Source organism: Diorhabda sublineata, chromosome 2 (assembly GCF_026230105.1).
Source record: "Diorhabda sublineata isolate icDioSubl1.1 chromosome 2, icDioSubl1.1, whole genome shotgun sequence".
Lineage (NCBI taxonomy): Eukaryota > Metazoa > Arthropoda > Insecta > Coleoptera > Chrysomelidae > Diorhabda > Diorhabda sublineata.
The window spans coordinates 35089966-35114316 of NC_079475.1; the positions used below are offsets into that span (position 1 = coordinate 35089966).

Here is a 24351-nt window from a genome sequence, read left to right on the forward strand (position 1 = left end):
GCCTTTGCCTTGCTTCAAACTAATTTTGTGTATTTCGTTTTTTTTTTCCAATAAATTTTGTACTTTTGCTACGCAATGTCATTTTTTTTCAATTGGTTGCGCGACTTTTGTCTGTATATATATATATATATATATATATATATATATACAGTCTTTTCTTCCCCTCAATTTGAAAACAAATGGGGTGTTTGTATTTGTTGAGTACAGAGTGTTCTTGATACTTATGAAATGAAACTTATACTGTTACTAATATTTGTTCAATATTCATAATCAGGAAATGAGGAAACGATAGAGTTAGAAGTCAAAAATAAATAGAGTAGTTTAGGGTTCAGGGTATTAAAAGTACAACCTCGATCTAGATTGGTCGTGTTTCAGTCAGAGGCCTAGTGCTTTTATTTTTAACGATTTGGAAACTTGGTTAAATAACTAACCAGCTTATTTTTGAGCATTTCCAACCCAGAATAAAGCTTTTACTTTTTCAATTTCTACTTCTGCTATTTTTCTAGGCAATTAATTGTGTCGCTCCCCAGATTTGACGTCGTTTCTCCATCAAGGCAGGGCACCAGCAAAGCAAATGCTCTATGTCTCTTCTTCTTCGTTACACTTTACCAATAATTCTTCGTTGTCACTTCATATTTCTGAAGTCTTGTGCCAACAGTACAATGTCCAGTGATTACTCCAATGATATTCTGCTTTGAGTGGTTCGGGAATCTTACTATCTTTATTGCGTTCACTTCAGTTACTTTTGTTTGACCATATATCATGTTTGGCTCTGATTCATGTGTCAATATCATCTTCTATCGGTACACTGTTACTGTCTCCCCCACCGTCCCACTTTTAGCAAGCCTATCTACCCAGCAGAGACTTAATATAGTGAGACGAATGGTTTAGGATAGAGGATATTAAAGAAAAAATAAATAATATTTGTAATTGGACCAATTTTTATTTGATCATAAAAATAAAATTAACCTTGTTAACACCACGTTTTGACAAACAGCGTCAAAGGTTGAAAATAATGGACAACACATACAAATGAACATAAAAAATATACAGGTTTGTCTATTTGTTATAATAAAGATTAACTATGATTTTTGGACAGTAAAAAAGACATAACCTCAAATAAAATTGATTTTTTATATAAGTACATCTTAGAAAATGCATAAATTATTGATTTCTGCAAAATTGTTAAAATAATTGATCACAAAACTTTGTGTTTATCCCACCATCATTAATTTTTTCATTTTAAAATCTATACAATTTCCTAAATTTTTGAAAATAAAAAGATTACTATATAAATTCATTAAATAGACTGTCCCGCAAAACTAACGCATAATTCAATCTGAAAAATGACCCGTTGCCAGAGGACCATAAGTATGTATATTTCATCATTTTTGAAAAAAATATTTTTTTCTACTCTCTTTCTGCTTCCATATAGATCTACATAAAGGATTGCAATCAGACTTTATGCAGGTCTAGCTACTACTTTAGCCTTATGCATACATGCTTAAGACAAATTACTTTCTTACAATGGGTGCATAAGGCTCTACACGTGGTTCTAAAACGTCTATTCACAACCAATTTCGTGCAGGCCTCCAAACCAATGGCACAGGGTATAACACTTCCTTTATCTACTATAGCTTAATATTTCGAAAATGTTGCGTACCGCTTTGAAAGACGTTGATACACTATGTTTTAGCCGTCATCAGTAATTAAAAGAAAACTAATTGCAATTCTAAAGGGAGTAAGGTCGATTTTTTCCTACTTTATTTTGTATCTTAGTTAATTTATGATGTCTAAACTTAACACCTTATGGCGATCCCGGTCTTCTTTTGTTATTGCTGGTCCGCCAAAATTGTGATAATCTTCTGGCTAAGTAGATTGTTACCCCAAGTCGAAGGCTACTTTAACTGCAAGTCTTCCTGCACAAGTGCTCTGGAAGCGTCACATAATTTTTACTCTTGGTGCAGTTTGTGGTTATTATAACTTACAAAATTTGAACTCTGTCTCTACCAAAGTACAAAGTGAACAGACTTCAGAAATGACAGTTTGAATTTCTCGAGGGATTTTGTTAATATTGTAGAAAATAGAAAAATCCACTGGTGTCAGTTTGAAAATAAGCATTAATTTTGCGATGCAGAGATGTACATGATATATATAATTTTTTTAATAATATATTTCCAGAACAAAGAAAATATTTTTCTTATAACAGATATATAGTCAGGGAATACTGAATGAGAATTAACTCAGAATCATCAAGAAAAAGAAAAATCAGAGAAAACCAATCAAAAAAGCTTAAAGTAAAGTGAAATTTCTCAATAAATTGTAGGTTAAAAAAAATGATCTAGGTATTAATAGGAAAGAATTTACTGATATTTATGCAAGTTACTTTGATGGCCAATTGAAATATATTATATTATTCAAAATTCTGTTGAAATAAGTTTCTATAGATTTATGAAATCAAAATTAATATTTGTGATCAAAATTTGAACAGTTCCATAGAAAATTTCAACTAGAGTAAAACCTGGTCAAGTGGGATCTGAAGGGATCAAGTATTTTGCATCTTTTAAAAAGGTTTTATCCAATTTGCAGAGTTCCTCATTTATAGAGGTCGAAATTTACTATTATTCCATTTATACAAGTGGAAATGGAAAATAAAAATGCCTATGTTTGGTATTACGAATCAAGTGTGGATAAATGAACAATCAGTGTTTATTGTATGATGCTATTTGCTGAAACTGGTTAGTTGACATCACAAAATATTTATGTGAAGTTTCTAAAGGCTTCAATAGCCTCACGTTTTAGATTTTTCACCAAAGTCTCTTCACAATATTTTTCTAGTTCTCCTGTGTCCAAAGAAGAATGTGGAAACGATGTCATCATCATTGCTCTCTTCTAAAATTTCTTTTCTGTAATAAACCTTGAAATTGTTGATTATATTCTGCTTCATGAGTTGCAATCTACTTTTGATATTGGTGGATGAGTGCAATAAACTCACAGTCTAATTTGAGCAAATTGTAAGTTATGTCAATAAACATAAAGATTTTTGAAATTTCTAGTTTCGTTTCTTTTCCACTTAGTTATCGTTTTTCGTTTTCTCCCATCTCTACTCTATTCTTTTAACTTATGAAGTTTTTTGTGTCAGGACAACATCGTGATGAACCTATTGTAAGAAGGGTCATGTAATATAATAGCCGAAAAGCGCGAATCTGAATGACGTAAGATTTCCGGAGAAGTATTATTTTGTTTAAATACTTAAAAGACGTTACGTTAATATTTCCTTTGTTTTAAACTTTATATCGTTACAGTTTTTATTGATATAAACTTTTCATCTAACCTACTGACTGTTTCATTCTAAATAATACATTAGACAATACAAACTAAATTAGAACCGTAGATTTATTAACGTTTTGATAGCCCCAAAGCATATTAATGGATTTTCATTACATTCGTTGTCCATAGAATTGTTTTCACTACAAATATTTTTTATTGCTGTATCGTTTCTTCTATTGAAACTCTCTAACCATCCATTACTACCAAAAATATTATAATTATTGGTCTAATTTAAATTTTTTAATCATTGGTCCACGTAATGATATATTTTTCCGTATTTGCTTTAACCTACACATAGGGTACTTTGGTATTTTATTTTCCATATACACTTGATCACCTAACTTTCTACAATCAAAATCCAACAGAAGCATACATTTTTCAGGTACTCATAAAAGAGTCTTATTGTAGGTTAAAGCCAGAGGACACGCGAAATAAGTCCTATAAATCAAATCTCATTGAATCAAGTTCGAAAAGTCCATTAACCCCTGTTAATTTAATGAAAAAGTACTGTGACCTCGTTGAAATACTAATAGAGGTTTCTCTTATCCAGGTCCTAGTTAGCCAGGTTTTACTGTGTCAGAATATTTAGAGAAAATATATTGATATAGGTATTTACTAAATAAAATATTGCTTTAACGTTTTATGAATTACAAGTTTAATATGTGATATTTTTTTGAAATACTGAATGTCACAATCAGAAAAACCAGTCAAATTGTTTACTACTTTATTGGTAGTTACTTGAAAGACAAATTTCAATGATTTTTGTCTACTTTGAAATTGAAGAAAATTGTCTAAATAAATCTCATTGTGTCTGGTATAAACATAATATTCGTAAATTTAAAAATAAATATATATTAAATAAAAAAAAATAATAATAAATAAATAGTAAAAAAGAATCAATTTTGCAACAATGTTTTAAAACAATTGTTCATTGTCTGATATCATATCGGCAACTTTGATTGAGACATTCCGCAATTACAAACGCATAAAGTTCTCCTAAAAGAAAACTCTAGTTATTAAAAAGTCATTTAACAAAAATCTTTGTGTACATTATTGTCTTGACGTTGCACTACAGAGAAGCAAAGAATTTACAGTTACAGAATTACACCAAACAGTTAATTTGAGTGTAGTTTAGAGTTTTCATTTAAAAGAATTTTTGCACCGTGTATAAATATACTCGCCTAAAGGGTACATCCTAATATTTACAAATCAAAAATATTTACACGCTTCCTAGTTATTTTGTATTAAAAAAATATTCAACTGTCAATATTTTAACAAATCTTTCTTAAGGAATTAAATTTTTTTATATCATACCAACATTATATAAAATGAAATTTCAAACTTAAAATACTTTGAAATTTGTTAAGGACAACAGTGGTAGTTGAAACCTGGAAGTACCAGATATATTAAATAACCTTAATTATTAATGGGGTAGAAAAATAAAAAAATAAAATAAAAAATATTATAGATATTTGGTCACGGTCTGTTCAAACGGCTTCTGAAAGTATTCATAAAAGATCATAAAACTATATTTTAGGTTACAATTGTTTATTCCGATGTCAAATATTACCAAAATATCAAAAAATTTCTCTTTCGGCAACGTATATTAAAATATGAGGTCGTTAAAATATCTATATCGAAAGAAACATTTTATACAGGGTGCGGTACCATCATTTTTTTCAGTTATTTCAGTTATCATTCATTACCTCAATTATGGGCGATTTGGAGTAGCAGCAGCTCTTTGAAATTACGAACCGCCCAAGAAATTACTGAGCTGACTTGATTTACAAAAACTAGGCAAAACAAAAATTACAGTATTTGCCTACCTGCTCCCGCACCATATATGACCCACTTTATCTAAATCAAATAAGCTGGTTGAAATAAAGTTAGCATAACTATTATTCAATAGTTGTTATTATAAACTAAAATTTTGATTGAACTGAAGAAAATTAAAGCGATGTATCATTTAAATACGTTACATGGTACAGATCACATTTATTTGAAATGAATGAGCGATATTAAAAATCTACTAAAAATCAAAAAAGTAGAGCATACATTTTAATGAGTCTATCTATGTATGTTTGGGTTTCTATCACTACTGTTATTTGCTGGATGTTGGCATAAGATTTTAATCTTTGGTACTGATCATTGATCAACATAATTTCATCACTTCTTAAAAAGTATTTTTCTTAGTAGTAGCCATTTAAACAGTGCATGAGGAAATATATATTTCAGTACATGGTATTAATTATTTGTACAATCATCTATTTATACAATTTTTAGATATTTATATACATTCATATTAATGAATTGTAAGCTAACATTGGCTGCACAACCCGTTGTTATATCAATTGCAGGTCAGTTATTCATTTGTAAGGCCTCAATTACATTGTTAATCAAAATAATATGAAAAATGTTCAAATGGAACTTTGTGTTTATTTGAATTATGATATAAAATTATAATCTTAGCTTGTGTGATACAATTAGGTGAAAACTAAAAAAAGAGCCAGATGGAACATGTCTTCAACAAATCTGATGGATGATTCTGTGTAACAATTAACTGTCCGCCGTCAACTAATACTTCTATATTGGTAACAACATTGCATTGTTAGTTGTTTTATTGCATATAACAAATCATTTCACTCAAGATCTGTATCAGGTTAAACCCATAGCACTGAAATAGTTTTGTAAGAAAATTCCAAGAAATTTAGGAACCTATTTATATGACACAAGATGACTGAGTTAAAGGCATTCTAAAAAATAATTTTCACACAATATAACCTTATCATGAAATATTATCTTTTTGAGTTGTAGACATGTTTATATGACACCAGATGAATATTGAGTATCCCAAAACTAACGCAAGATTTAAATTTAGAGCGATTTATGTAGTGAAGTGTTATGCTAAAGATTAATTAACCATATATTATACTGCAGTAATGTAAAAAATCAAGAATGTAGAAAATGTATCAGTTTTCATTAACCGCCTCTGTAATTGTATTATTTGTATTTTTATTGAACTGATTGGTCAGTGTTAATTGATTTCATCCAATCAAACACATTTTTTTATATAAGGAATCCACAATATGTGGAGTTTAGGAAGAAAGCCACAGATTCGTTTGTAATATTTATATATGTGGTATTTTTTCTTTTCTCTCATCAAACTTAATACAAAATAAATCGTAAGATTTATATAAATCCGACTTACTTATCTATCAAAGTAAATCAAAAGTAGTGGTAAAAAGTATAAAATTATACAGTAGTTATCAAAAGTGGTGAAAAAAAAAAAATAAATAAAAAGGCTATTCGTTTTTATGTAGATCAAAAGTATTGGGAAAATCTATAAGGTCCTGGTAAAGGTCAGAAGTAAAAAGTTCCCTTGTCAAAAATATATAGAATTGACAATGTACCCCCGAGGAAATCAGTTATCCATCCTGGAGAATCAAAAAGGATTAATTCAATCAATCAATTTTTCAATAATTACAAACTATGTACATTAATTTTTTAAAATGATAAATTATATAATCTATATACAGACATTCATAATAAAAAGAATAAAAAAAGATCAACACCATCAATTTGAGCTCACTTCCTTTACATCAATGTAAAATATTCTTAAAATACCAAATATTTGTATCTTTGGCCTCACTATTGATGGTAACCGTTGAGTGTATAAATGAATCAAGTTCACTGATAGACATTGTAACAGCAAATGTCATCAAATTAACAATTAATAGTCAAGGAGTACTTCCAAATTCCTACAAGCTCACATTATACATCTAATAGGCACTTTAAAACATTGTCACTGGATGCAATCATGACTTGCTACTGTTGTTTTTGGTGATGAGTAACACAGGACTAGAAGGCCGTGAAGTTTTCCTAGGTACAGTTTGTGGTATGACTGTTAAAGATTTCGGTATCCGAGGCAACAGGAGGGATGTCGTCTTTTCGTTCAATTTGGATTCAAGTTTTTCTACTTGTTTATCCAATTTTTCTAGGATGTTTTCTCCTTCCGGTACTCCTTCGGGCATCGAAGGCTGGTTGACCGCCTCTGATTTAGAAGCGGAGCTGAACGGAGTCGTTTTTGAAATAACCAAACCTTTTTTCGGAATAATTGATTTAAGAACTGAGTTATGCGTTACGAGAATTGGTTTGGGATTCTGGGCTTCCTGTAGGCGTTTCTGTTTCAATTCGAAACTTCTCTTTATAGCACACATTTTCTTGTAATCTTCAAGCGTTATATGATACGGTTTTCCGCCGGAAATTACCTACAAAATCAAAAACAGAATTTTATTTGGATATGAGAAAGAATATATTCAACAGGCAAGCTTGCGAAGTCCTCAGAGTCAAAATGATTTATATTGTTTAAACAATATCTAAAAATTTCTTAGAAATATTCAATTTCTTCAGTTCAGTCATGAAAATGATTATTTTTCTCAATTTAAAATAAAAAACAAGTGCCAAAAAGGCATTTTAACAATAATGTTTGCACATATGCCTCTACGATAGCTCCTCCATGCACCAGCGGCACTTCGGATCATCCTAATGCATATTTTGTCTGGTTAAAAATCCGGTCACTAGTCGGATTTGGCGTCTATTTAATTGGAGCAGTTGTTTGGTAAGAGAATCAGAGGGTCCATTTATGCGTGCCTTCACTTGTCTCATACTATGTGTCTCTATCTATCTCTGCCGAATCCGTCTAGCAAGCAGACCGTTGATAGACGCGATAGCAACACCAAGAATGAATTCTGGGCCCATTGGTGAGTTCGTCGATTCCAGTCTGTCGAGTGAGTCTGCTTCGTCGTTGCCCTTGCAGCTATTGCTCACCAGAATTTGTAGAACACCCTTACGACCGTTATGACTGCGTCCAGATTTTTGCATGGCCAGTTAGTTATATTATAGGAAAATGTGTTTTGAAAAGTTTTTTGTGTTATAACACTATAAGCACCATAGAAATGTTAATATTGAGTGTACAACTCTTTTCCGAATGTATAAGGAGTTTTCAAGTAAACTCGATGATATAAATCATCCATTTCTTCTTGGAAAATTATTGGATGAATTTTTTCAAAAATTGAATTTCTTGTATTTACTTTCTAAATGGTACTTTTTCCAAATGTAGTGTTAAATTATTTTTTTTGCTTGCTTGCAAAGAGCTAGATTGTGGTACTAGGTACATCTCTTGATGTTAACATAAGTTCTCCGTTTATTTTTGATTGTGTTATCAATTTCATCTGGTTTCGATTTTGACGGTATTACGGATGGAAAATTTCTTCTCTATTTTCCAAAACAAAATAAAATGGATATTTTGACTTCTGACCAATAATGTTCAGTTTTGATACTCTATATACCATAGTTGCCAAAAATTTAATAGTTTCTTTACTGTTAAAAGGTGGATCATTGTAAGATTGGATCATTTTTGGTGAACCAAGCATACTAAATATGTTTTGAAGTCAATGAACTATCATTGGATTTTTCCACAATTATGAATGCATTATTTTTGCTTGGAGAATGTCACATGAAGTGTTCTACTAAGCATTGTTGACGTAATTGGATTTATTTGGTTGAATGATGAGGTCACTGAGGTTTTGAAGAATTCAAATCCTTTTTTGGCACATAAATTAAAAATATTTCCACAACTGATAAACTTTTTCTAATAACTTTCCATAAATTCCCTTTACCTCATTGTTTTACAAAAATAACTTATTATTTTCAATATTTTAGATGATTATATGAAATTATAAACTCTTTCAACGAATAGGGTAAAAACAAAATTTTTTTCTACATTTATATCACACAAATAATTTCGTCCCTCCTCTAAAAGTTTCCGATTATAAATAACAGAAAATTAAAAACTTTTCAAAATTAAAACTGCACTTCCGAGAAAACTTTATCGATGCGATTAAATAATGAAATGTAGAATAAAAAGACAAATCAAGATTAATACATAGCTATTTGAACTCCACATTGACAAATTTTCTATACAATAAACAAATACAGTATTTACCTGTACTAATCCAGTCTTTCTTTCAGTTTTTTTAGTGGTATCGATTGGAATCAAATTTGGTCTCCAATTTTTAGTGATAGGAAATTTGATCTTTTGATGTTGAGGCACTTTTACTAATGGAGCTATCGGTCTAACTGTACCGGGATGTAACGAAATTAAACCTGGAGGCGTTCCCATTTTCGGCCTGATAGGTTGAAAATTAGCTGTGCTCGGAAGTAAAGGTGGACTATTTAGTTGAGATATCGTAAGAGGTGCACTCCTAGTCACATTGATAGGAATACTGGTGACGGACATAGCAGTACTTCCAATAGGTTTGGAAGTTGTGGTATTTGTTGGATTTATTGATGAATAGATAGGTGTAGAATTATTCACTGCTGAAAATACAGTTTAGTTAGATTACTGTGTACATTTGATGTTAAAAATAGTCAGACAAATATAAAACATTAAACGGGGGTTCCACATAGTACAATACATTTTTTTCCAATATAAAACAAGAGTAAAGTAACAATATATAATAATATGATTCAAATTCTCACAAATCTGGTTATTTTCAAAGAGCCATCACACAAATATTATTTTTTAAATATATTGCGGCTTTCTAGATCTTATTTGGAATATAGATGAAGATTCTATACACTAAAATTTCTTTTGACTAACCTGAATTCATGATGCCACTAGTGACGGTCTTATTTGATGATAATTTATTAAAGGGAATCATACTCAGCGGTTGTATATTCCCAGCACTTGTGGGTATGTTATCGTATGCTCTTAATCTATTATGTACAGATTCACTATAATTTATCGAATGATGACTAGCGTTAGGCGATAATACCAGATCACCATTTCTGTAACAAAAAAATATTTATATTTATTGTTCAATTAGTAGTCTCAATATGATAATTGTCAAGTTATAATGATAACTGTTCAGAGAAAAATTTAAAAAGTAACCTTATAATGATGATATCCGTTTAGTAAAATATTTAATGAGTACCCTCAAAATAGAAACTATCAAAGTTAAATTTGATTTGTCATTAACATCATTATAAGGAATCTTATTATTCCATATGTTCCCAGCATAACAAACTCTGAAAAATAGTTACATATGTTGCCTCTGTGGTTCAAATTAGTAGCCTGCAGGTCAAAATAGTCACTTTACACAAAATATACTTTGGAATTTAGTTTTTTCTATTGAATCATTTTTTCCCTACTTTTCTTAATCATCTTGTAAGAGCCAAGTTAACTGATTAGAAACCATTTAAGGTTATTCATTTGTTTTTAAATCAGTTAACTATATAACTCCGCCATACTTTGAGTACAGTTTGATGATTACAATCAATCATAAATCAGTTATATGATTAATCAAACATATATTTTGAACCTCGAGGATCTTTAGAAAAATAATCACATTTACAAAATGTTCAGTTAATGATAATTTATATTTGATTCATACTTCTAATTGTTTTCAATCTATTTTCTAAATATTGTGATATTTATCTTATGTAAAAAGCTTCGCGATTATTACTAAATACTTTTAATATGAAGTATTTTTTGTTTTTAGTATCTAACAAACTGCAACTGAAACTTATTTTTTATTTAGTGTATGACAATGGATGTTTGTTTTGTCCACGTGTTTGAGTAGTATAAGCTGACCCAGAAGATATTGAGGATGATTCACGTTCGGGTCGTCCTGCCACGTCAAAAACGGATGAATATATCGAAAAATCGGTAATCTTGTTCGATCTGACTGTCGGTTAAGTATTCGAAGAAATTAGAAAATGTGTTTAAAACTTACCTAAAATACTTTTCTAATAAGATAAGGTGCCTCAAGAAGCTGCTTTGATTTCCATAAGGTTTTTGCAATTCTTGCCACAGTCTTTTCGTTTCTTCATCATACTGTATAACGCTAGTGCATTTTTCCCATCCTTCCGGTGTTTTTTCTTTAATATTCGCGAAATCTATGTTGCCATTTAGGGAAATGTATTCTTCACCAGGAAGCAGTTGTCGAACTGATAGTGCTTGATTTATTCCAATTCTATTCATAGCTTCATTTGATCGCGGTTTGTCGGTTTTTACGATTTTAACAATTTCTACTCCTTCCCTCTGCTACGATTGAAATTATAAAAAAATTACAAACTGAAAATAAAAAAGAAAAGTTGTATTACCATTTCCGTTAATTTCTTAAATATATTAGGTTGTTTAGTATCTTTTTTCGATTCTCCATCACTTCCCTCTTCCATCGCAATTGCGGGTATTAGAGTATTATAATCGACCCCGTTATATTCGTCACTAGGTGACTCTGACCTCGATTGTGGTTGACTGTTTGTATCTGTGGAAGGAACTCTTTCCTCTCTATTTTTCGGCTCATCTAAACCATCGTCATTGAAGTCCATAGCAGCAGGATTTTTGAACAGTTTTTTCTTTTTTTTCAAATTTTCTATCCGTTCTGCTCTGCTAGGAACTGCAATAGGTTCCTCTGCAGCGGATTCGTCCATCGGCACTATATCATTAAAATGAAGAAGTCTGCAAAAAAAACGAATGTTTTTATTTCATATTTCTAGTTTTCTAAAATACCTACCGCTTCTTGTATTCAACAAAGAATTTAACGCTCGTTTCTAGTCTGTCTGTAGGATCTTTCAGTATAATAGAAGCGAAACATTTACATAATTTACAAACAACTGGTTTGTCACTTAGTTTCAAAGGTATTCCATTCGAAGCTAAGGCATTATTCAGTTCAGTTGTCTCAGGACCTAAATAATGAATATGGTTTCTAGCCAGTCTTCTTTTGCACATAGCACAGATCATAAGATGTTCCAGTGCGGCATAATGTTCCTCACATATTGGGATTGAGTGCAAGCCTGGGTTGTCCAAGTCGAGATTTATCTATAAAAGAAGATTAAATTAATAAAAGTCGTTAAAAGAAAAGAAATTATTTCTAAATATCATTATATTACTTACTACTTGACAGATACTCTTCCTCATTTTTATAATCCATTTTCTTCTAAGTATATTTGAAGCTTCTTTGGAACAACCTAATACGTGGCAGTGATTCTGTCTTGGACCAGGAGCTACCAAAGAGTTTCGCTTCAATGATTTGTTCATATATGAAGGTGTATTTGATTTACGGTCAACATGTCTGTAACAGGCGTCACATAAACAAGAATTTCGTGTCAAATGTTTTTCAGCTGAAATTAAAAAAAAAACAGGTGTTAATAAATATGATTATAATTATTTTTTTTAATTACTACACATTTCACCTAATTTGTAGGTACAATACAAGAAATTTCTTTAAAATGGGAGTTGTTATAATAAAACATGAAAAGTTATGAAAAATAGATAGAAAAGGTAATCAAAAGTAAGTATAAATAAAACCATAAAAACTTGTGAAGAGGATATAATGATACTGGAAATAATGAAAAAAAGGCAAATAACAGTAATATAATACAATAATAGAAGATAAAAAAACAGTTGCTCCAATTACAAACTGATAGGAAGAGGAAACAAAGTCCCGCTCGGACGCCTCAGAAGGCATACAAATAAGACAAGAAGAATATCTATTATCCAGACTAATTGATGTATGTCAGTGTCCGGATAACTGATTTGGAATCGATTTCAGTCTTATTCTCACTGTAATATGAATAATAGGGTTTTTAAACAGAAAACAGCAAACAGATTTTACAGAACACCTTTAGTTATGAAAATTACAGCACTGTACGTTTAAGGATGCTGACAAAAGAAATCAAATCACTTTTCGTTTGTTTAAGACTACTACAAACACGTTTTTTTGTAGCTAAATCTATTTAAGGACAAAAGTTGAAATGGTGTCATTCTAACTTGACGTTTTAGCCATTTCATAGCTTTTTCCAAACAAGTAGACACCTCATCGTGGGTTGAAACAACTATTTCAGTGTTTTCTCCATCCTCCTCTTCCTCTCCTACTTCTTGATTATTGTTCTTTATCTGCTGCACAATTTTTTCACTTTTTTGATTTTTATATACAACAGGGAGCTTGCTTATACCCTTGAAACATCTACACTGCTTTGCTTTCCATATAATAAGCATCTGCAGCCTGTGATCGCCAGTAAAGTTAGAGCAAACCATGGCTGTAACGCGGACTTTGCTGGCTTTGTACCCAGGCACTGAGTTTTCGTTTTGGAAACAAGGAACTTGGTTGGCAGCTTTTCCCAGTTCAAACCAGTTTAGTCCACATTATAAATGTTCTTGTGTTCAAAACCACCAGCTTTCCAAAATTCATTAAATGTTTTCTTAAAATTTTCGGCAGATACTACATCAGTTGACAGTCTTTCATCTTGTACGTCTAGCTCCCTTTTTCCATGGCTAGATTTAAAACGTTGAAGCCAGCCAATTGTAGCTTTGAAATTAGGATCACCATTAGTTTGCAGTGTTTTTTCACAAATGACAAAATGACACGTTTACGTTTAGTCGACTTCACTTACAACAACAACTTAATTGATCAGCAAATACAGTGCAATATGTAATCACCAATATCACAACTTAACCAGCGTACTGACAAAATGGCGGTCTTTTGTTTTGGCATGAGGGATTACGATCGTTCTGTGTGGCTAAATCCTGAACTATAACGAGTGCTACACGCGGCGAAACGAAAGTTAGAACATCACACTTGGAAATTCATCGAAACCTCCAACGGATGTCCGGATGACTGGTATTCGGTATGACTTACTTTCTAATATTCGGTCTTGTCTGTCTATGCTTTTCATTTGGGCAATATGACATGGCGTATCGAAGAGACCAAATTTTCCAAAACAATATGAACATTCATCTTTGCATAACCTTCCAGGATGTATACTAAATGAACTGGCTTTTTCCGGGATCACCAGAGCTTTTATGGCTCCATCTTGAGCTGCTGATTCGCCGTCGGATGTATGTTCACTGCTACCATCTATAACAAAAAATATTATTTCATAGAATGTTAGAATATATATGAAAAGTGTAGTAAGAAATAGAAAGTGTTACGAAAGTTAAAATTAACATGAACTAAATGTATTGAAACCTTATACCACTTTGAATAATTTGGCAACAAACATTGAGGAAAAGACACAAGCTGATTTATAGTGAATTTTTTAGGTCAATCTGCCTACAGAGTCATACACTATATATAGACTGTGTAGTGTAAAATTTTGGAAAGCTGGATTTAAAGATACCGTACCAGTTTAAGTTATGATGAGCGCCCTGGAAGGCCAAAAACTGTAACAATGTCGAAAGCCTTAATCAAATGATATTAGATGATGAATCAAAGAGACTATCTAAGCATATTTGAAAGCAACTTGCAAAATATATCGAGGATCCACCATTATACTCCAAAGATAAAAGAACAGTTAAAACAGTGGGTTGCCAAAAGTGAGCCTGCTTTGAAAGAAAAATACAGTTTATTGCATATCATTACTCGATAAGCTGGAGACAGGAATTGCGTAAAACTCTCGATTTACTTTGGTCAACCCATGCAACTGTATTTTACAGATCTGTCCCCCAATAGCTTTAATCTGTTTCTCAACCCAAAATTTGGTTTGGTACACAGATGTTCACTTACATTAGGGAATAAGTTGAAATTTCTGGAACCGTTGGTGATATTCATACTTAACACACTGTTTACACCTACGAACTACTCACAATTACTCGTTTCGATAACCAAATTAACGTCTTCATTGAATGAAGATAAACTAAAACCTAATAACTCGACTTATCTATTTTATACTGAATTTTTCCACCATCATAGGTTTAAGAAATCTCTATGTGAAACCACTTTTTTCCAAACTCAAAGCAAAAAATTTGCTATTGTACCTTTCAATCCTGTTTATACAAAGGGATTGGAAGTTATATTTGACAGAGTGGGTTTTAAATTGGTTTATAAATACCAAATTTGGAAAAGAGTGGTATATATGTAATTAGCTGTGGTGATTGTGACGGGAGGTATATTGGGCAGACTAAGAGATCCATTATTGTTCGGTTTAAAGAGCACATAGCTTATTAAAAATATGGACAGAATGAAAAATCAAGTATTGCAGATCACGCTGCCAGTCATAATCATGACATAAATATTAATAATTTAAAATTGATAAAAAATGTATCCAATAATACATTGTTTTATGCATTTGAAAGCATTGAAATTGCTCAATGCAAGAAAAGCTTAAATAAAGACAAAGGGCCAATTCCTTACAGCCCACTCTATAATGTAGTAGTCAAGGAATAATTGTGAAGATTCCTTCCAAGGAACTTTTCCCGCTGGAATTAATTTTCACGGGAGAAGCTTTATTGGTGGGAAAATTCAGTATAAATCAGGTAAATCAAGTTATTAGTTTACTTTCAGTCTCTGAAGACGATAATTTCGTTATCGAAACGCGGGTCAGACAGTGTAATTGTGAGTGTTGGTGTAATGGTAGTGTAAATAGTGTGTTCAGTATCATATTTGGGAGGTTTAAAAAAAATTGAAGATTCTTTGAATAAAATTATGGGAGATTAAGTTGAAATGAAAAAAGCTTCATAGAATTTCTTTAAAATGTATGGTTTATGTTTTTTGGAATTTACAAAATAGAAATTTTATGAAACGTTTGTACTAGGGTTGGAAAACTTGAGGAGAGATTTTTGTAAATGGATGGAATGGAAAATCTGATTAGGATGTGAAACAAGAGAAACTTATTCAATCACTACATTTTTGTATATTGACAAGTTGCCTATAATCTCAATGAGAGAGATCACTAACAAGAGAATTGATGTTTGCTCATTATACTGTTAGAAATGCTTTGGAAATTCTAAAGAGCTCCAATAAGGCATATACATTGCAGTAACAATAAATCTCAAAAATTTAAATTTGAATTTTTTGCTTAAAAACCAACACATTACCCAATGTGGTGTTAAAAAATTATTCTTTATTTTTTCCCTTGATATTCCTCCACCAAACCTTTTTTATTGAAAATATATAAAGAAACTTTTTCCAACATATCCCAAAAAAAGAAAAATTAGGATTTTTAAGTAGCTTTTAAGAGAATATACATGAAAATAGCAAGTGATACATATTTTTAAGACATGTATTGTTGTTTGATGCATTTTCAAGTGACTGAATATGCTATGGGTGCTGAAATATTGAAGAAGACAGAACTAAGCTTAAAACAATTTAAATTTTGTCGTAGAATTATTCATAAATCGAATCTTTTAGAAAAACTACAAAATAAAAAATGTAAAATTTCATGCATATACTTTATAAACACTACATGAAGTTCCTCATCTAGAATAAAATAAAAGTGTACTACACTCTTAGAAAGTGCTGTGATGGAAAGAAAAGTATAAGATAGACCCTTAACCATATAATTACCCATGTTAGATCTGTTAGAATAATGTGATTTTCTGTGCGCACCAGCGGTGTCCGAAGAATGAGTTCCTTGTTTCCATGTCAAGGAAGATGCCTGAAAAACAAAGAATCTGTGTGATTTTTATCATAAATTATTAAATTATACAGTACTGGAGAAAATATAGGAATATCCATGTCACATCTTTAACCAAGTTAATTACAATTTAGATTCTATAAATTATTAACTGTTTCACTGCACCTACTGGAAAGTAGAGGGAATGGGTAAGTTAGGATATGTCTTAGGTTCTTTTCGTTTATATTCAAACTATTATGGTAAAAATATTTAACTATTTTTTCGAATTTAAATATTTCTGACATTTCTTATTTTTGTGGACTCAAGGTGCTCTAAGTGAAACGATGATCATAACTTATGGCTACTTTTTATTAAAAGTTATACTGGTATATAGGAAGTAAGTTTTTATGATTTCACATTGATATTCCCATGTTCTGAAAAATATTTTCTAATACCATATAGTACTGTCCTTAAAGTATAATAATCAGGACCTAAATTAGTGTATGTTCAATAAGGATAGAAAACTAGTGCTAAGGTTTACCAGTTAGTAAAAGCTGTACAAAGCTTTTCTAACCTTGCATCATGTGACTTATTAACGATGTTGATTATCTTCAATATAAGTAGAATTTCTTCCTATTGAAATTTTTTCCATGTATTTTCAATTATAATTTGGATTTCTTACTTATACTAGTAACCCTACCAGGAATTGAATGCTTCTCTATTCCTCTAAACACAATTTACATAAAAAGTAACTATTGAAAATGCCAATAGGGAGAGCAAGTACTTGTTTTTATGATTACTATAATTGAAATTGGGGGATATGATATAATTTCAAAATAAATTTACCTCTTTTTCTTTATTTCCTTTATTTGTTTCCTCGGAAATGACTGCTTGTTCATCTTCTGTACTCGCATTGCTTTTTGATTTGGTTTTCTGCAAGCTTGAACTTTTCACAATACCCCTACCTCCCTTTTTCTTATCACGATTCAGTTTAATCACAGTCTTTAAGGTGCCAGTATAACTTTCACCCCTCGAGCCAGATGGCTTCACTTTAGTCTTTTTCTTCGTATCTTCCTCTGTTGCTTGAGATCTTTGTAGACCCAAAGCCTAAAACACAATAATACTCTGAAAAATGTAAAAACCATTACTCGAACATAAAGAGTTAACCATTTGGACAGAAGTATTAATATTTGTAACGTGCCTGATTTTCTCAACCAACTCTATAATATTGTAATTAAAAATTTCATGAAATCACACCTTTTTTCAATAATTTTATAATTTTCTTTCTTGTTATGAAGAGATTCTATTTAAACGAAAGCGAAGAATAAGGCAGAATATGATCTAAATTAATATTTGTATCCGTATGTCCAAAAAAAGAGTAAGGGTAACAGAAGCAAAACCAAGAGAGTGGTCTTTTAGCAATTATAGAGGCATTAGGTTGCTTAATTCCATATACAAAATACTAACATTAATAAATGAAAGATTGAAAAAGGTAGTGGAACCAGAAATAGAGGAATATCAAAAAAGTTTTAGATAAGGAAAATCAACAGTAGATGTGATACATACTATAAAACAAGTGATTGAAAAAAGCTATGAGCACAACATTCATATGCAAATGTTTTTCATCGACATCAAACAAGCTTTCGACGGTCTGAAAAGGAGGACAATGATAAAGGACATGGAAAAACTACAAGTCCCTTAAAAGTTGATACGATTGATGAAAATGTCTATGCTAAATTCTAGGGCAGCTGTATTGTTAAACATTGCAGTTGAAGGCATATGCTGATGATTTGACTATATTAGCAAGGAATGGAAGGATTCTTGAGAACACATTCGAAAAAACTGTAAGGCAGGAATTAGAGAATTGAAAATAAATCAAAAAAAGACGAAATATATGGAAATTGACAGAAAGAAGAAAGTTCACAAACAAGAAACAGTGAAGATAAATGACCTCATCTTCGAAGTAGTCGACACCTTAGGAATAAAGATAAGCACCAAGCAACCAACTTAAGAGTCTATAAGACTGCGATAAAACCAGTAGTTACAACTATGAGACTTACAAATATGGACGAAGAACAACTAAGGATATACGAGAGGAGAATAATTAGGGAAACTCATGGACCAGTGAAAGTTGGAAATAATGAGTATAGAGGACTTATGAACATGAATAGATATATAGAGGATATAGTAAATATAATTACTGCAAAAAGAAAACAATGGTAACGACACATTAAAAGAATGTAAAAACGGTAGGGTACAAGGAAAATTACAGAATAGAGACCGAACGAGAAAAGATTGCATGGTAGACCAAAAAATATTGGGAAGATCAAATTGTGCAAGATATGAAAAATCTGGGAGTGCGGGACTGAAACAAACCCGGAATTAAACAGCAATCGATTGTATGGGTGTTTCAAGACGAGTCAAATCCAACAAAAATTTTTCGAACACAAAGCATTTTGAAGCAAATGGTCACCTGGTTTTTCGGAATAACTGGACCTGTCGCCACCTTTTCATTAGAGGATTATAGAACAATGGATTCAGAATGGTACACCAGCATTCGTTTGCCAGAAGTATCCGAAGAAATCAGAGAAACAAATCGCAGAAGACGAATCATATCGATATGACATATCAGTTCATACAAAAACGTTTTTGAACAGTCAAAGCATTGAATTGATAGATCATCCGTCGTACAGTCCTTATTTGCATCCAATTATTTCTTTTTATTCCCGCAGTTCAAAAATATATTGTTTTTCTATACCCAAAGAAGAGGTTGATGCATTCAAATCACATGTTTTGTGGGTACCTCAATCGGAATGGAAAAATGCTTCGACAATTGATTCAAAAGCAAACAAAAGTCCTAATGGAGAATATTTTGATAAACGATAAAGCCACATCCAATTATAAATATTTGTTATTATTGATCTATCTCAAAACTTGAATAGGAACTCTAGTGTAAGAAACGTGAGTAAAAATTTATGATCTACTGCGAAAAGCCTATGATATAAACCAAATGCTTCATCTTTCAGGTGATCATGTAGGTTGTTTCACTGAGATATGTTTAAAATTTTTTGTTTTAGGAGATAATACATATTTGAAATATTTTCAAAAAATATCATTCTTACCTTTAAAATACTTTCCTTCTCGACCAAATTTTCTGCATGTTCTCCCACAGCGAGATTACATTCTTCTTTATTTTTAATCACAGCATTATCATCAGTCAAATTCGTATTCACATTGTTCTTATCAACTTTCATCGTTTCTATTTCCATTTGAGGCTCCTTTGACACACTCCCAGGCTCAGAATAAGCCTGATCTTCTGTATCCTCATTAGAATTATTTATCGAAAGAGTTTCTTTATGGTCAGTATGAAGTGGCTCTTCATGAATTACCGGAATTTTCCCTTCGTTCAAATATTCTGGAGGATATTCAGGCTTTAAAATAGGCATTTCCTCATTTAAAACTAATGTATCATTTTCAGTTAGAGTTTCTGAAAGCACTGGTGCTATTTCAATATTATTATACGTGGATATTTCCAAGCCTGATAGTTCAGGGACATCGCTAACAGATTGCTCTAAGTTTTCTGTTATACCTTCGCAAATATCCATATCTTCTTCACATCTGTTCTCGACGTTTGTCTTATCACTATTTTCGATAGTATTTGTATTTTCAATAGCTGCAGTGGTTTCTATACTTTCTGAGATATTACTATCTTCAATTTCTGAGGTTTTGATATGAGTGGATTCTAAATTTTCTACACTTTCTGTTATTTCTAGGTTTTCTGTATATATAGTCTCTTCAATTTTAGTAGCTGTATTTGGTGCACTTTCACTTACCACAGATTTTGTTTCTTCGCATTGTACATTTTCTCCATCGTCTTGATTATCTGTTAATGTTTCCAAGTTATCACTTTCTTTAGTTTTATTGTTATGATTGTCTGTTACGTTTTCCACTGTCTCTGTAGTAGTTTCAGAATTTTTATTCGATATAACTGGTTGGTGTTTAACGATTTCTTGCACAGCAGTACTTAAGGTATTTTCTATAAGAGGAGGAGCTTCATCGGCAATTTTTTCATTTGTTTCTGTTACTATATTATCTTTGATAGTTTCTGATTTACTTTGCGTATTTCGTTTGCCATAAAATCTGGAACTAACGACAGTACAAACTTCAAATTTATTAGTTTTCTTCAATTCCACTTCATTAAAAGTTTGTTTCATGATGTCTAATAAAAGATTTTTGTCCGACAAAGGCTCCGTAGTGATTTCAGTGTTATTATATACATTTGAGAAAGTATCTATTAAACCGACATTTGTTATTGGTCCATTAGGGGCAGTGCTTATATTAGGTTTAATATCAATATCCTCTTTTAAAGCTTCGTTACTTTCAGTACCGTGAAGCGAAGATAAATCAGAATAGCTGCTGTCCGATTCGTTACCTGATAATTTAGAGCCAGACAGTTCACTACCCAAATCAAAGCCAAACCTCCTCCTCTTTTTAATCTCCAAATCTAGTCCTTCTAATAAACCCAACTTTAATTTTCTTTGTTTGCCATTTCTTAGTATCCTAGCTGGAGAATCAGATCTTGTACTATAAGGGCTAGATTTCCTACTGCTATTTTCTTGTTTTGTTTTCCGTTTCGCTCTTGGACTTCTCGGAAGGGGATTGAATATGTTCAAGGTATCAATTGTATTGTCTTCTGAGCTAATTGGACATTTTTCAATACTATGCCGCCTTTTGGCGATTGATGATTTCTTCTTTACCATATTCACGTTCAGATCTAACATGTCTATTATTTTTTCATCGGCGGAATCCAATTTTGATAAAGTATTTTCCAGTTTATCTTTTTTTATCAAATCTCTATTCAATAACTCCAGCTTTTGCTTCTTCGTAAGTTTCTTAGGTTTGAATGTATCACTTTTGGAAGATTCAGACAACGAATCTACCTCAGTTCTGGTATCATCTCCTTTAATCAAATAGGAGAGATCGTTCATAACATCCTCCAGGCTTTCAGCTTCTAATTTGGATTTTTTAATTACTCTTGGTTTTTTTACTTGTCTGGATAGAGTTGGTATGTCGTCTGTTATATCACTTGAAATTTCTTCATTTTCTACTTTTATTTTACTAATATCCAACAGTTCTGTAGATTCTTCTTTTATTTTTTTTGCTACACGTTTTTTTGTATTTTTCTTCACATTTTCTTCCAAGGGAAATATTGGTTCTAGCACAGGTGGACTATCATCGTTTTCTTTTTTGATTTCCAGTTTTGCTACTCTCTTTTTTCTAGATTTGACTTCTTTGATACCGTTTTTCAGAAGTTTCTTCTTACTTTCTGAAGTGTTTGCGGTATGGAGCACAGCCTTAGCTAGAGGGTTAAGTTTGAGTGATTTTTTAGCTTTGGCTTTTAATGTAACCGTTAATGTTGGCTTTTTTATAATCTTTTTAGGATTATTTTTGGCTAGCCTTTTACCTATAGATTTGGTTACAACTGTGTTTTTTGGTGTGTCAATAACGACTTCATTCTTAGTCGAAGACTTTTCTGATGATACTACCTCCTTCGGAGAGGTCGTAGTTGCATTTTTTCTGTTAACCCTAGTTGCCATGACATGAGTCTTGGTTTTAGCAAAAACCTGAAAAAAACAATAACTTTAGAAACAAATGTATTATCTAGTAAAAATGTAGTAAATATTATTCAAATTCACATATTTTCAAATCCTCATTTTAAAACCTCATGTTCCCACAATTAATTTTGTTTTCAAGCGTCCTAATGTAAATATAACATTCAAAATGATTATATGGTCTAGACTACGAACGAAAGGACAAAATAAATCTATTTTCAATTAAAGAAATGGTTATCAATTATTAAACCCCGGGGCTTTTATAGTCAATATTTAAACTCGCCATTGTCACGAACAAGGAATGAGTAGACGAAATGACAAATTGAAATAATTCCTATAACATACCCGCTATGCTACACTTTGTTTTTTATTGTGTTTACAATTTCTTGATTGACAACAGATTTACATCCAGTATCTTGAGCAAGGCTCTTTCATTGCATTATGGTTTCTACTTAGCAAAATTAACCTTTTCCTCTTCTGTGTGGCTGCTAAAGTCCTAACCCTTAATAATAAGAGAACACTAAATAAAGAGCTGTGCCAAAAATGACGAACCAACAAAAAAGTTAGGTTAACCACAGAAGACAAAAGGGTTCAAATCTTTCAGCTGATCTAACTGATATTTGGTTGGTAGATGCAACTAACAGAAACTATATACTCGTGAGCAAAAAAATCGACTTGTACGACACCCCGATAATCCCAAATCAGAGGAAAAAAACAGCACGAAATTGTATTTTTAACACGGTTATATTATCTTCACTTGTATGAGGGTTTGTTTAATTGCAACTCTCCTTTGGGACAAGAGAAAGTGGCTTATTTAATAAATTTCAGTCGACAACCTTACCAACTACACCGTTATGGCTCGATACAAGTTTCGACGAGATGTAGGTATATAAGCAGCGAAGCGGAAGTGGTATCAATTAAAAATTATAGTTGAAACAAACTGAAAAACACGCTCTTAAAATAAATCAAACTAAAAAGTTGAAAATAATTTTTAAAATAAACTTAAAACAATAATTAATGAAAAATAGTAATATTATTGTACCACCCTTCACATGCTTGTTTATAAGAGTGCTAATTAAGGGTAATTAATCCTTATAATAGGCTATCCACCTGATCTACCACTATCAGTTAGCAATCAATGGTCAACCGATACGCATTTCCGTTCATAACAAACAAGACTCCTACCTGAAAATGGACACAAGTGATGAAGCTGCTCAAACTGTCATCCTATTATGTCAAGGCCAGGGGGTTGTAGATGAGTCAGTTGCTGTTTCCAGAGTTTACCTTCGTCATCAAGAGACTGGTAAGTTTCATCGAAGACGTGGTTCTGGAAGAAAAAGGTGCACATCCGAGAGAGATGTAGCTGTGAGTAGCTGGACAGCCAGAAGAAAAGTTAAGCCAGTTAACTTTGAGCCAAAAAGGCTAGGCTACTGGCCCCAAATTAACTCCAGCCCACTGAGCAGCACGTCCACGATTTGCCAGACAACACGTTAATTGGACTGACGAACAATGGGGCTCTGTTCTATTCTCAAACGAAAGCAGAATGTGCCTGCATGGTAGAGATAGAAAGCAAGAGGCTACAGAAGAAAAAAAAAATAACTCGTTAACTGCATAGACCGATCTATACCGAGACCGAGAGCTATAGATGTTTTGCCAAAGACTTTTGATCGTGAGCGCACGATTTCAGCCGATTTTTTTGCTCACGAGTTTATAAAAAATATCATAGTTAGTTAACTAGGAGGGAAAAAAATTTTTCTAATAAAAATTTTAAAAAATTAATGAAAAACTTATTTTAACTGAATATTAGTAAGGAGTAATTGGGGGAGGATATAGAAATGGTAGTGTGCACACCAATTTGTTTCAATGTTTCTGCACACTTAACATAACTAATTGGTGTTTCTAGCGTAAAGAATGAGATTTATTCAAATTTAGTGTAAATGGATTGTTAATTTAGAAGTGTATAGTAGATCAATTACTGTCAATTGTATGTATGGATTAAATAACGTAAAAA

The 24351-nt window shown here is 31.7% G+C and overlaps 1 protein-coding gene across 8 annotated transcripts in view; it reads right to left on the reverse strand.

Annotated features, from left to right (window-relative positions):
• Positions 1-921: 921 nt before the first annotated feature.
• LOC130452882 (uncharacterized) overlaps positions 922-24351 on the reverse strand; it is a 46974-nt gene continuing 23544 nt past the window's right edge. For 5 of the 8 annotated variants that reach the window (XM_056792373.1, XM_056792376.1, XM_056792375.1 and 2 more), the window contains 11 exons: positions 19851-22352; positions 17575-17835; positions 16680-16770; positions 14034-14252; positions 12290-12516; positions 11910-12214; positions 11497-11854; positions 11127-11437; positions 9992-10179; positions 9335-9708; positions 922-7598 (listed from right to left, as the gene is read on the reverse strand). In XM_056792373.1, coding sequence (XP_056648351.1) covers positions 7146-7598; positions 9335-9708; positions 9992-10179; positions 11127-11437; positions 11497-11854; positions 11910-12214; positions 12290-12516; positions 14034-14252; positions 16680-16770; positions 17575-17835; positions 19851-22325 — 5262 coding nt within the window. In that variant the 5' untranslated portion in view covers positions 22326-22352 and the 3' untranslated portion in view covers positions 922-7145. The remainder of the gene's footprint in view (positions 7599-9334; positions 9709-9991; positions 10180-11126; positions 11438-11496; positions 11855-11909; positions 12215-12289; positions 12517-14033; positions 14253-16679; positions 16771-17574; positions 17836-19850; positions 22353-24351) is intronic. The other 3 variants (XM_056792380.1, XM_056792379.1, XM_056792378.1) reach the window with 2 other exon arrangements.